The following is a 15,002-nucleotide window of genomic DNA, read 5'->3' on the forward strand; positions in this document are numbered from 1 at the left end:
CAACACATTACATTTCTTTCTTTCTTTCTTTCTTTCTTTCTTTCTTTCTTTCTTTCTTTCTTTCTTTCTTTCTTTCTTTCTTTCTTTCTTTCTTTCTTTCTTTCTTTCTCTCAGTTTAACCTCTCCCTTCTAGGTGCATTTACACGACCCACGCCACACGGCCTTACAGGGCCACGACCTGTCGGGAGAGGAATTAAACTATGGATAACATACATACTTTTTTGACCACACAAGGACATGGAGGGCCTCCCCGGATGAGGGATCAGCTCTATGCCAGGGCCGCCTCCGATACAACACTCTTACTCCAGCACGTCCTATCCAACGATCAAACATCTCCGTATTCAGGTGAGCAGGAACTGCAATGTGGAAATGTGGCGGAGCCCCATCTTGCTGAAAGATGAAATCGTCATCGAGATCTTGTCTAAGTTGAGGCACCAACCATTGCTCCAACATGTCCAGATATGAATGTCCAATCACAGTAGCCTCAATGAAGAAGAAAGGTCCGTACGGTTTTCGTTGTTAATCACGCTCATGTTCAATGATTATGTGAGGTTGCTGTATACCCCAAACACGACAGTTGTGCTTATTAATTTTCCCACTCGTATGGAATGTCGCTTCGTCGCTGAAAATTAAGCTTATGACTTATGACTTATTCAGCCGCTTAATTTTCAGTAAGGGACAGATGTTTCATGAGATGGCCACCAAGGTCACCCGATATGACTGCATATGACTTTTTTCTGTGGGGTTACGTAAAGGACCGTGTGTTTGTACCGCCTTTGCCACGTGATTTAGAGGAACTAAAAACCAGAATTCGAGAAGCTGCCACCACGGTCACAGAGGATATGTTGAAAAGGGTGTGGGAAGAGTTTGATTATCGTTTGGACATCTGCCGAGTCACTCGTGGTTCACACATTGAATCTCTGTAAGGTGTAAAACGAACTTAGGGAGTTTGACTTTAAACTGACGTGTGTTTGAAAGTGCTATCATTAGTAGTTTTTGTGTAATAAAATATTGAAAGTGTTACCGGACTTTTGATATGCCCTGTATTGTAGGCATGTTTATGTAGTTTAAAATTCATAAATTTTTTATGAAAATTGTAAAAGATTTAAAACTCACATAATTGTCCCCTTAAGAGTTTTAAGTACTATAATTTGCGAGAAATATAGAGTTCATGTGTCAATAAGAGGATGTTTATTCTGTCCCTAATAAATCCTTCAATTGTTGAGCTGCATTCACCTGGTACTGAGTGCAGTTGAAGCAGTGCCAGCAGCAGCTCTCGCCCTCCACGTACTTCTTTGCCTGCCCCACCTCACAGGGCAGACTGCACACCGACTCAGGAGGCTGAGGGTGTCCCAGTTTGAACTGGATCTCTGAAATCACAATAAAGTTCTCGTATTAACAACGGTGGATATAGATTAGGAACTCAGACCCAGAAAATAGTCACCCAGAAGTAATATTTTGAACCTTAGTCAATTCATACACGCGAAAATACAGCCACAGAAATTCTGCAGTGCTTGGGAAAAGTGGCATAAGTCAGTTTCCACAAACATGTTTTAATAATTTGACAACTTACGGAACTTCTGCTCGCTTGGGAAAAGATATATTAATAATAATAATAATAATAATAATAATAATAATAATAATATTAATAATAATGATTTATTTAACCTGGCAGAGATAAGGCCATACGACCTTCTCTAACACTCAACCAGGAGTAAAACTGCGTTACAAAAAACACTATAAATTTACAAAGTACACTACAATTTTACACACAAAACTGAATAAGATAATAATAATAATAATAATAATAATAATAATAAAATGTAAACAACAAGTAAGTAGAAATCAGACATAATATATAACATACAGAAAGAAAGGAAAAAGCATAATGAAATGTGAACAGCAGGTAAAAATAAATGAGACATACAAAGTATAAAAAAATAAGACAATTATTGATAATAATAATAATAATAATAATAATAATAATAATAATAATAATGATGATGATAAAAATAAGAATAGTAGTAACAATAATAATAATAATAATAATAATAATAATAATAGTAGTAGTAGTAGTAGTAGTAGTAGTAGTAGTACTAATAAAATACTGCAGTACAAAGTATACAATGAATACAATATTTTTAAGTACACACAGTAAGGAAAATTATGATTATATATAGCTCAACTTATCACATTATAGATATACCATTATCGGAAAATATGAAAACAAAAATATAAAATAAGTTAAATGTCACTAGAACATAAAAAAAATGTGAATAGGCCTACGTGGAAACATGCAATACAACACTTGTCATAATAGTAAGTTAGTTTGGCAACTCGTCGTAAGATTTGGATTTGAAAGATTTCAATGTTTGGCAGCCCTTGACTTCAGGCGGCAGAGAGTCCCAGTGACGAGAGGTAGCAACAGTGAAAGATGAGGAATACAGAGTTGATGTGTGAAGTGGAATTTGTAGCGTGTTATCGCGTTGTGATCGAGTATTAATATTATGATAGCGAGAGAGAGTATGAAAACGAGCGAATAAATAATAGGGGGATGAAGTGTGCATAATTCGATATAAGAGAGAAAGTGAGTGCAGATTTCTCCTCTCATGTAACCTAAGCCATGATAACTTCTCGAAAGAAGGTGAGATATGATCATAGTATCGAACATTACAAATGAAGCGGACGCACGCGTTATGAACACGCTGTAGTTTCTGAGCGGAATCAATCCTGAGATCACTGAACAAAACGTCGCAATAATCGAAGTGAGGTAGAATGAGTGTCTGTACCAGCGTCTGTTTTAATTTAGATTGATAATGATACAATCTTTTTAGTGAATGGAGAATAGAGAATGCCTTCTTACATGTATATTTAATATACGTATCCCAATTAAGATTAGATTCGAGTATTTTTCTCAGTACAATAATTCATAGAGAAAGAAGTCATATCGAAATAAACCAGCGTGAAGGCAGTTTTTTTCTTCTCCTGTAAAATTAACATTTTTGACTTGTGGCACTTTTCCCGAGCACTACAGAATTAATCTAAAGAAAATTTATAGGGAAGAGTAGGGTAATAGTACGCACCAAAGTTTTAGGATATGGCAGCACTCTATGGTCGTGTTCGGTGAGTTGGGCTGATATTACACTATCAAAGTTCTTTGACAAAAAGTATGATAAAATATATCCTACTTAGGCCTATATTCATATATGAGGCCTCACCGTCCTCGTCGAATAATCAATGACTATGAGCAATCATACTGTAGATACCTATTACTGGAGAAAAACTCGTTCCGGCACCGGGAATCGAACACAGGACCTCTTAGCTCTGCGCGCTGAGCGCTCTTTCCATCTGAGCTACGCCGGGCCCGATTCACGGCGCCGGCCGAACTCTCTTCCGAATATGTGCTCCTGAATACATGGCTTGTATGTCTTAAAATGCAGGTAGTAGGCCATTGACGATACAAAGGAGGAGAGTACGGCCGGCGCCGTGAATCGGGTCCCTGCATAGCTCAGATGGAAAGAGCGCTCAGCAGTGTTAACTAAATTGGATCCATTCTTATCCCCCCCGCATCTCTTAATTCAAATTCCAATACTTCCAGTGCTGCTTAACAATTTTCCACATTTTCACGTTCCTACCAGTTCACGGACTTCCGGCTCCCCCCTGCAAAATTTACTTCAATCTCTTAACAGTCTCATACTAAGGGAAGGGGGTATCAGCCAACAAGGTATCGTCCACGTTATCCCTTTGAATATTATATTACTTTTTATAAATAATTCTTATTTTCATAAATATACTGTACCAGAAAATAATATGTTTCTGGTTACCTATTGCATATAAAGAGTGAGAGAAATGGGAAAAGACGGAGGCGGTATGCTGCTTCAAGATTTTCCACTGGCATACCTCTATTAAAAAAAGGCATACCCTCTCCCTTACAACATAGACATACATGATGTACACAATAGGCTAAATTGTTTCGGTGCAATCAGTAGCGCGAATATTTGAAGCTTACACAACACATTAAATTTCTTAATAAAATAATTTCAAATTTTAGTTATTACTAGATTATTTTGCAATGTCCACTGATACTTATAATTTAAAATAATATTAAATCTTCAAAGTGCCTTACTTAATCTATACTAATAATAAATCTGTAGACGAAATTTTTCTGGTAATTTTCGATTTTTCAAAAATAATTGGTCCTAACATATATAATTAACCACCCTGAAACCGAAAATCGCTTTTTTGAAATTTTTGTTTGTATGTCTGTCTGGATATTTGTTACCTTTTCACGCGATAATGACTGAACCGATTTATATGAAAATTGGAATTTACATTAAGTTCGGTGTAACTTAGATTTTGGGGTATATGACATTCAAAATACGTTATTTAAAAGAGAGGTTATAAGACGGCCTGAATTAAATAAATCGAAATATCTCGCTTATTATTGATTTTTGTGAAATATGTTACATAACAAATGTTTGTTTAAAAATGATTTCCGATAAGTTTTAATCTTCGAAAAATTTTGATAGGACTGATATTTAATGAGATAAATGAGTTTTAAAATTAAAATACAATGCCATCTAAGGCGGTGTAATGAAATGAAAACAAATGACTACGTCTATAAGGGGCCTTGGACAACAACAATCGAAAGCTATGAAAGATAGCCTACAGAGAATGTTTTTGTGTTTGTATGAAGTAATATCAAAAGCTAAATTAACCGATTTGTATAATTAATTATTATTTCACCATTGGAAAGTGTAGTTTCTCTAGATTGACATAATGCTATAATGTTATTACAGTAACTTCTGAGTGCTCTCTGGGCCAAAATGACCGCATTTTAATTATTTAAATACAATTTAAATCAAGTAACATATTAAAAGATTTATCCTTCTATCAAACACGAATGTTCCCTGGATCAAACGTCCTGTTTTAATTATGTAATTACTTTATATTTATTTCTAACAGGTGCAGCGGAGCGCACGGGTATGGCTAGTTATTAATAAAAAGTGCAACAGGACTCCTCTTCCACACCACCAGAAATACAAATACAATAATAGAAATAAAAAGAAAAATAATACTATAAACAAAATAAAGCCACAAAAAACATACACAGTTTGCAGTCACACAAACTTAAAATAAGTATCATAATTAATTATATCTAATTAATTAATGAACTTGAACAAGAAACTTGCAATTTTAATCTAGAGTAAAAACACAAATCAACACTTCTAGCAATACCTAAAAACAATGTAAGATAAAGAAAGGTGATCTGAAATAAATATTGACAGCTTCCTAATGATATAAAATCGTTTTCAACTCTCTTTCACAGCCTTCATCTTTTGTTTCTGTTATCATTTTGCAGTAGACGGATGATTTGACTTCAGAAATTGCTTTGTGGCTCCCATGAAATCCATTTTCATGGCAGTACTTTATTGGAGACTGCCTGTTTGTTGGGACGGAAAAAATGTCTCCCACGAGAGAATGGCATCGACGCTGCGTGGGTCTCATTTTTCTTTTTTGGACGACGGACAATATAATTGATTTTGTTAAGGTAGCACAGCAGGAGAAAATATAGATTCTGGATAGTGCAACGGAAAAAAAAAATCTAAGCGAATATAATGGAAGTCAAGCACTTATGCATTACGACGAATTGAAGAGAAGCGACTAGAAGGATTTTAAAATGTGAATATGGGGAAGGATGTGAAATGGTCGAGCAGAATACGAAACGAAGCCGTGTTGGAAAAGAGTGGGCGAAGAAAGAATAATGCTGAAACTGATAAGGAAGAGCAAAAGGCATTGGTTGGGTCACTTCTTGAGAGGAAACTGCTTACTGAAGGATGCAGTGAACGGAATGGTGAACGGGAGAAGAGTTCGGGGGTCGAAGAAGATATCAGATGATAGACGACATTAAGAATATGTATCATATGCGGAGACTAAGAGGAAGGCAAAAAATAGGAAAGATTGGAGAATGCTGGGTTTGCAGTAAAATACATAGGGTAGGGTGGGGTTAGTTGAATCAAGGGGCTAGTTGGATCAATTTAAGCATTTGGCCTACTGCGCACAAACTGTTGCACATACAGGCAGCCATTACCATTGAGAACTTGTACAGATCAGTTGGCCGTGTTTTTCAAGCCTTTTTAAGTCATTACATACATTTTTCAAGCTTCAGGAGAACTTCAAAGACATTTAGGTAAGCGCCATTTGCTTTGTTTTTAATGCCATACAATCTTCAAACGTTAGTAAATAAGGTTTAGTGTTAAAATTATGTAGTTATTCCGTGTAACCCATCTGTTGTCAAGTAACATACTACTCCATTCGTTCTTTTACGGTACAACTAGCGCATTCTGTTGCGAAACGTAGGAACTACTTGAGTTATAAGTAAAATCCAAAGGATGGGGTTAGTTGAATCATTTTTGCTGGGGCTACTTGAATCATATGAAGAATATGATAAAGAAAAATGTAAACAGACAAAAGCAAGCTAATTCTCATCTGACATCTTCTGAAAATATTGAGAAAACCAGAGCGAAGGGAAAGTTACAATTAGAGAAGAGCACACCTGTTAAGGAATCAAGAAACTAATCCACAAAAGGCAAGGAGATAGTTTGCAAAAAGAAAAGTAAAAGCCAGCAGTTCAGATGAAGAATCATCACAAGAAACGATTGAAGATGACAGTGAACCATGTGGTTTTTGCGGGGTCAATTATTTTGATAAGAATTCGTTCACAAAAGGTGACTGGATAAGATGCCAGTCATGCAAAACCTGATGCCATGAAATGTGCGTAGGAGCAGCCGGACGAAAACAATTTACTTGTGGAAAATGTGTTTAGTTCGCCTATATTATAAGTAGTTTCATGTTCTGAGTTTATAATATTTTTATATTATTATGATTTCATTAGTTTATAACATTGTGGGTTTGCATTTCAATATAGTGTTGCAACAAAACATGTAATCCAAATAGCCCCACTAGTGATCCAAATTACCCCACCTTTTGTGAAAAAAGCAATGTTTTGACATGTTCTATAATATCTTGTTTATCTTGGAATATACTCGCGTATGAAAACTAAATTTGCTATTTCTTAATAGAAAACACCTCACTGCAATGTAAAATGATGTTCCAATTTTGAAAATGGGAATTCTATAGCTGTGAATTGAGAATGAAGTAAAATTGATTCAAGTAGCTCCACCCTACCCTACATAAGTAACATACATACAATGACTGAAGACCTAAATTCTATATATGGGCACAAAAGTTTGGACTGAGGTTAAATCCAGGAAAATCGCTGGCAATTGTAATGAGACATCAGCGCTTACTCAGTACAATTGACGACAAAACCATACCAAGACTGTCAATAAATGGGTCGTTTATTAAGTATAGCGACACTGTAAAAAATCTTGGATTATTAATGGACAGAGATCTAAACTGGAATAGTCAAGTAATTTACATCTGTAAGAAAATATTTTCATTGCTCCACTCTCTAAATCACTTGCGAAACTGTCTGCCTCTTTCCATAAAAAGTAACATTATTCAATCGCTAGTGATGCCCCATTTTGATTACTGCGATTCTCTCTTGACAATTATAAATTGTCAATTTAGTTGAAAGACTACAACGTGTTCATAATGTGTGTGTCCGCTTTATATGCAATATTCGTAAATTTGATCATATAACGCCATCTATTGAAATTCTTTCATGGGTCCGCCTAAAATAACGTAGAAAAGCACACTCTTTATCGGTTCTGTTTAGAATATTGTTCACTTCTACTCCAAAATATCTGAGAACTCGCTTTGAATATCTTACCACATTACGGAATCAACATCAGGCCTCACTATCCATTCCTCGTCACCGTACCTCTTTGTATTCATCCTCTTTCACAGTGCCAGTTTGTCGCCTATGGAACTCCTTACCTCGTCATGTCAGGGATTGCCGAATGGTTAATCAATTTAAATTAATAATTAAGAACTACATACTTTTACATGATATTGGTTTGTGAGTGTTAGCCGAATTTTATAGGTTATTCTGTGTGTATATAAATTGTCATTTAGGGCTATCATAAAGTAGCATTAGGATATGAATTGTAAATAACTTAATTATGTATCATGTTGAGTTAATATTTCATTATAGCCCGTGTAAGTTTGTTAATGTGCTTGAAAATTATTTTTATTTTTAAGTATGACTTTACTATTTTTGTCATTGTTTCGTTATGTATTTCACTTCTGGCAGTGTGGAAGAGAAGGCCTCATGGCCTTAACTCTTACTTACTTACTTACAAATGGCTTTTAAGGAACCCGAAGGTTCATTGCCGCCCTCACATAAGCCCGCCATCGGTCCCTATCCTGTGCAAGATTAATCCAGTCTCTATCATCATACCCCACCTCCCTCAAATCCATTTTAATATTATCCTCCCTTCCACGTCTCGGCCTCCCTAAAGGTCTTTTCCCCTCCGGTCTCCCAACTAACACTCTATATGCATTTCTGGATTCGCCCATACGTGCTACATGCCCTGCCCATCTCAAACGTCTGGATTTTAAGTTCCTAAGGCCTTAACTCTACCAGAATAAATAAAAATAATAACATACATACATACATGCATAGATTAAATTACATAAGTTAGGTCAGATGCAACAGTGTTCATGAGTAGTATAGTGATATACAATAAAAGTGATTTAATACAGTTATATGAACACTTTTTAATGATTGAATAAAATTAATAAAATCGGTTAAAAACCATACATGTTTCGGAGGAATGCTCCTCCAACTTCAGTGGTAGTACCACGACGCTGGTATGGATGTTCGACCGCGTAACGTAGCTTAAGTCTTCCTGCATCGTGGTACTACCACTGAAGATGGAGGATCATTCCTCCGAAACATGTATGGTTTTTAACTGATTGTATTAATTTTATTCAATCATTAAAAAGTGTTCATATAACTGTAGTAAATCACTTTTATTATATATAACTACATACATACATATTTTTTTATAAACGATGTACAGACTCCGCCAAGTAGAATTTCTGCCGACTCAGGAATTGAAAATATTTCAAGGACTATGATTGCTTGCATCATGCTACACAGAAATGTGTCACTGAAACGTCGGTAGTTTACCGCTGTCTTCTGTGTAAGTAACAAGGATCGTGAAAACTAAGGGTAAATGGTGGAATGACAGCAGCAAAACTAGCAACTTCACTTGAACGTGCCGGAATATGAACCCGAATTTCTGACTTGGAAATAAGACGCCGCAGAGGATATGCTAGCGCTTTTATTGTATATAACACATTTTCTCTTCCTTCATTCCTATTTTCGAAGCTATATAATATAGTCGTGTATTATTCTTAATTTGTCATCAATTTATATTATTCTATCGGTTTATTTAATTCTTTATAATCAGGGAAAGAAAGTTCATGCCCTAAAAACGTGAAGATTATGTATGAATTTATGCCGTAAAAGTAGATAAATATGCTACAAAATATGCACTAAGAGTCTGAGATTATTTTAACAGAATAATAAGGTATAGGTAACTTACGTTTAGTCTATGGATTTTGAAGTGCTTGCCTCATAGCTGAATGCTCCATTTATGCTGTTACAGTTCACAACTAAGCAGTGACGTATGTTTTCTGTTGTCATTCTTCGCCTGTTGTCTCTCAGCATAGCTTTGTAGCGCAAGAAACTTTGATCTACATCGCAAGAATTAAGAGGGGCTTGCACAAAAGCTGTGAGCTATTCTATATAACATTTTGTTGGTTTTTGGGGTGTTTTTCCTTCGAGAATATCTTGAATTTCTTTAAGCTGACTATTACACTTTTACTACGTCACACTACTTTCTACCAATAAAACTGTACGAAAGGACGTCTTTCAACCAATCATGGCTACTTATCGCACAATTTTATCGCGTCCCTAGCATTTGTTTAATTTTTATCGCGTCCCTAGCATTTGTTTATTTTTATCACTACCCTAGCATTTGTTTTTTTGTTTGCGAACATTTCAAACTGCAGTGGTCTGGACGTCAAAAAACAGACAATTACAAACCACTCCAGTCGATGCACATCACTTTCAAATATGACTCGCATTGGCATTCAAGAACAAGAATTAATAAAGATCACTGGTCATATATGAAGAGCACCATTCGGAAATCCTGAATAAGTTGAGGGATACACCATGTACACCAATGAGTTCACTTCTTTCACGCACACGTCCAATATAATATCAAGTGAACCACCAACCACTAAAATATTCAAATTTGAAAATCGTACTTTCAATAATTGTTTCTTTTAAAATTATTCATGTTTATTTTTTATTTCATCATCGTTAATTAAAACGTTTCCTGTTTATTTCATCATCCCTAATTAAAACTTTTCTAACACTCATTTATATTATTTAGGCTATGTTTGTTATAGCTTCTGCTATATGATATTATGGATAGTCACGTATCAGAGATTGTTTAATACTAAGATTTATTGAAAATCATCTGTCAAGTGACGTTGATTACTGGGATCGGGATAATTGAAGTGAAATGCAAATGTTTTAATAAAAATGAAACTGAATCAACAAAGCCTTCTTGACTAGTAACAGTCCACAGAGTTCAATGATGATTCCTAGTTGGCACAACTGATACCAGTAACAAGAAAACATAATCATAAAACACTACTGCCACCTAGCGTAATGTTGAGATGGTACAATAATACATTTGAAGGCAGTTGTATTTTCGTAAGCCAATTAATATTTTATTGTATTGGAGTACTTTGTTACTTCTAATCTTTATATACGTTCTTCTAATCGTGTAATAGTCAATTAAATCCCATTCGAATTTTGATTTTCTCTAGATAAATCAGAACCTCTAGTGAGATTACTGTTGATAATATCCAGGGTTTTTGGAAAGAATATTTGCTGTTTTCTCGTTCACTTTATCTGCTACATTTCCTGGAACTGATGTTAAACTGGATATTGTTCTATCGAAATCTGCTGAAGACTGCAGTAGAGAAATGCCAATTGCTAACTTGAGAGGCTCCCTATGAGGGCGTCATCGTTACGTTCAAAATTCATAAACATGAATTAGTAGTTTTTACGAGGTTACACACTTTTAAAAATGTGGGAAAGATAAATAAACATACATAATATGCAGTTTCCCTACGTAAATGTTAAAATATGACGCTTTTATAAATAAAGGCAAAATACGCACTTTTTTGCACAATAAAAGTAATATCATTGCATTCAGAAATTTGTGATTCATGTAAATAATCTTTCAGCATTTTCACACAACGATAGAGAACAAATATGCAAATGCATGAACTTCCTTTCCCTAATTATAATGTAGACCTTGTATTGTATTGCAGGGGCGTATTTTGCGGGCTACCGGGGCTACCGGCGGTAGCCCAAGGAAATTACAAAAGAAAAAGTTTATAATATAACATAATGTAATAATTTTGTATTATTAGTTTTACCATAGTAATTAAAATTAAAGTAATTGTCAGATATATTTTGTGTAATAATAGGGTCAGCGGTAGCCCAAACCCTTTAACCAGTATACGCCACTGTTGTACTGTATTTATTAACATTCCATGGTATTCATACATGCTTACAGCTAGAATATGGAACAAGTCAAAAAACTTAATACTATTATAAAATCTTAATTTATAGTCACAGTCTAGATGAAATATATACAGACGAGATTTACAATATAGTCTACTAGTACAACACAAAGTTTTAGTATCAATTTCATGAAGTGTTATTGAATGTCATGAATTCACCTACAGAATAGAAGGCGTGAGAAATTAGGTACTTCTTTAATTTGGCCCTAAATAATTTTATGTTTTGAGTTTCATTTTTTATATCGATAGGGAGGCTATTAAAATTTTTACTGCCATATAACGCACTCCTTTTTGATAGCACGATAGACTTGCCGAATGGAGTATGAAAGTCATTTTTTTGACGTGTATTTATGCTATGAACTGTTGAATTAGTTACAAAGTTTTCAGGATTACATACGAGGAAGATTATTAATGAAAAGATATACTGACAAGCCATGGACATTATTTGTAGTTTTTTGAAAATAGTCCTACACGATTCCCTAGATTTGGCACCTACTATTATTCTAATTACTCTTTTTTGTAATAGAAATATACTGTTACTATCTGTGGAATTTTCCCAGAATATTATTCCAAAACTCATTACCGAGTGGAAGTATGCAAAGTATATTGTTTTTAAGGTATTGATATTTACTATCTTTTGCATAGATCTAATAGCAAAACAAGCTGAATTTAGCTAATTTTGGTTTCGACTATGTTACCTTCTTCTTTTTTAACTTTTCCCGCATTTCTTACTTCCTACAGCTCTTCCGTTACATATCGTTGTTCTATTTATTTATTTTTATTTCTATTTTTATTTTTATTTCTATCTCGGCTTTGCTTTATCTTTATTTATTTGTGTTCGATTCTCTATTAAGATTACGGGCTAGACAATGTCGTAAATTGCTGGCGTGGCTATAGACTTATGATTATCAGAAAAACTAACTTTTATTCTTTATTAGAAGCATGTGACAATGTCACTATGGAATTTATCATCTGCTAGAAAATACGTTAGAAGAGCCTAGATTAAGAGTTGTTAATGTAAGAATTTTCTTGAAAAAAAAAAATCAAATGACATCATAAAATACGTACGTTAGTCGACCTATGCACGTCATCCAGCGATTCCATATCATTATACTACCAAATAAAATTACTGCTGTGGAGAATTTAGAATAAGGTCGGGCCTCTCAGTCAAAGCACTCCAGAAAATAAAGCCATAATTCTTCACAAAGTACAGTTGGGACGTCCCGTGATTATTCACAATTCGAGACATTTCTTCATTTACAACCACACAGCGCTATTGTTTGAGAACCTGCGGCTGCCACAAGTCGTTTCGTGTCTCAAGCCAATTTAGGAATTTCATTTGATGTTGATAAGAGAGATATAGATTCTTTGGACTGCTACTAACTCTGTCTTCTTGTTTTGAACGTTTCTTGTTTTAGTTATATCCATGCCGACGGGTTTAAGATTATAGTTAAGAAGTGAATGTCTCAGTTTGTTAGCGTCTGCCTGAGGAGCGCTTTAAATAGTTGTTTTATTGAAATTTTTCACTCTTGCATTTTATTATAGCCTGTAGTGGCGTTCGTATGTGAAGCAGTCTAACTCCTGCACGATAATGACAATAAAAAGAACATTTCTATTTGTTCTTCAAATTTGTTTTCATTCCATTACTCATATAAATCAGTTAATTTATTCGCTACATAACCAGAGCTTCAAAGGCTGCTCTGCTCAGTACTTATAAATTTAATTTTAGAAAACAGCTGTTCGCACTGATAGGTTGATGAATACATACCGTCATTTCCCATAACTAAGGTCCTGGAACACGACTTTGGTCCACGATACAACCATTCAAAGATCATTGTAGAAGTAACTTAGACCGTTCGTAGATAGCTGCAGTGACTTGAATTCAAACAACAGTACAGCAAGAATATAGATAAACGAGGTACTACATACGTTATGGAGTACAAAATTTGAATAGTTGTATCGTGGACAATAGTTATGTTCCAGGACCATAGTTATGGGAAATGACGGTACTCATTATTTTTGAAGCAAACTGTCTAAGCAGTGGATATGTAGTACTGGACACTTTTTAAAAAAAATTTAGCCCCCAGTAGACCTTCACATTCTGCTTTCAAGAAGCCATCAATTGCAAATCCAGTACCTCTAACTGCAATTCTGGGATAACATTTTCAATTTAAACATGAAAAGAGTGGCAAAAATATTGAAATCTTTGTCCATTCTTTGAAAATCACTGAATCTGTGTTCTTTCAACTGGTATAACAGGTGATTTATTTTAAGAATGTACATATTTATGTTCGCGTCCTGAATATTTGTAACTGATCCTAAACATGAGAAATGAAGGAACCGCCTTTCTTGAAAGTGTGATATCCTCTCGATTCATATGATTCTGCGAAAGACATTGTATCACTAATGAAGTTCCGAAGTACAGCAATCCAGTATAATCCGCCACGTACACGCGCAGTATTTTGATGGAGTGGGGAAGGGGAAGGTAGGGGGTAAGTTTGATGCTTCGCTGAGATCTGACATCACTGCGGCAATGCCGCAGGAATGCCCTCCATTGGTCTAAGCATTTGAGGGGTTTCTGCACCAAACTCGATTTCCAAAGCAATGACACGACAGTGTAATCAACGATCACATAATGAATTTCTGCACTAAACGATAAGCGTATCATAAACAGTATGAATCTAAATCTAACTCCAGTTTTCCTATTTTGTTCGATAGGGGATTTCTGAAATAAATGATTCAATTAATTCAGAATATGTAGAAATTACATTTTGAATTTTACTAAATTTATTTATATTAGCCAAAAATGTACATCTCACCATAAATTATCTTAGTCTGAGGTGGCGATGATAATTTTTGTGATCTTATTTGCCATGAATTGTAGAATTCAATTTTTCTTACATAAAGAATAAAATTATTAACGAAAAAATGTTGAAGTGATAAAATAGTTCTAAAGGCAGGTTTTGTTCTTCAGTATATGCAAAATTTCATAAATTGATCTAAAATTTGTGGATGTTATGAGGGAAATGGATTTGGTATATTTAAGTTACAGAAAATATTCTAAGAAAAATTTCAAATGATAAAATAGTGCTTACCGAAGACGATACGTTCTGTCCACATTTAAACAGCCAAGTCAATAGACACAGGCTCAAGTTTTAGTTCATAACTCGGAAAGAATTAAAAATTTATTATATATATATAAACATTTATTTCGCCATACTATTGTTGCAAGTCCATTAATTTTTTTCCGACTTCTGAAGGTGTGTATATATATATATATATATCTTCTTAAGCCAGGCACTTACTGGCTTTTAAGGAACCCGGAGGTTCATTACCGCTCTCAAATAAGCCCGCCATTGGTCCCTATCCTCAGCAAGATTAATCCCATCTCTACCATCATAACCCACCTCCCTCAAATCCAT

At 34.8% G+C, this 15,002-nt stretch overlaps 1 protein-coding gene across 2 annotated transcripts in view; it reads right to left on the minus strand.

Annotated features, from left to right (window-relative positions):
- Window positions 1-15,002, minus strand: part of mtt (mangetout) — a 523,315-nt gene that overhangs the window by 27,611 nt on the left and 480,702 nt on the right. For both annotated transcript variants that reach the window (XM_069835394.1, XM_069835387.1), the window contains one exon: window positions 1,237-1,370. In XM_069835394.1, the coding sequence (XP_069691495.1) occupies window positions 1,237-1,370 (134 nt within the window). The remainder of the gene's footprint in view (window positions 1-1,236; window positions 1,371-15,002) is intronic.

Source organism: Periplaneta americana, chromosome 1 (assembly GCF_040183065.1).
Source record: "Periplaneta americana isolate PAMFEO1 chromosome 1, P.americana_PAMFEO1_priV1, whole genome shotgun sequence".
Lineage (NCBI taxonomy): Eukaryota > Metazoa > Arthropoda > Insecta > Blattodea > Blattidae > Periplaneta > Periplaneta americana.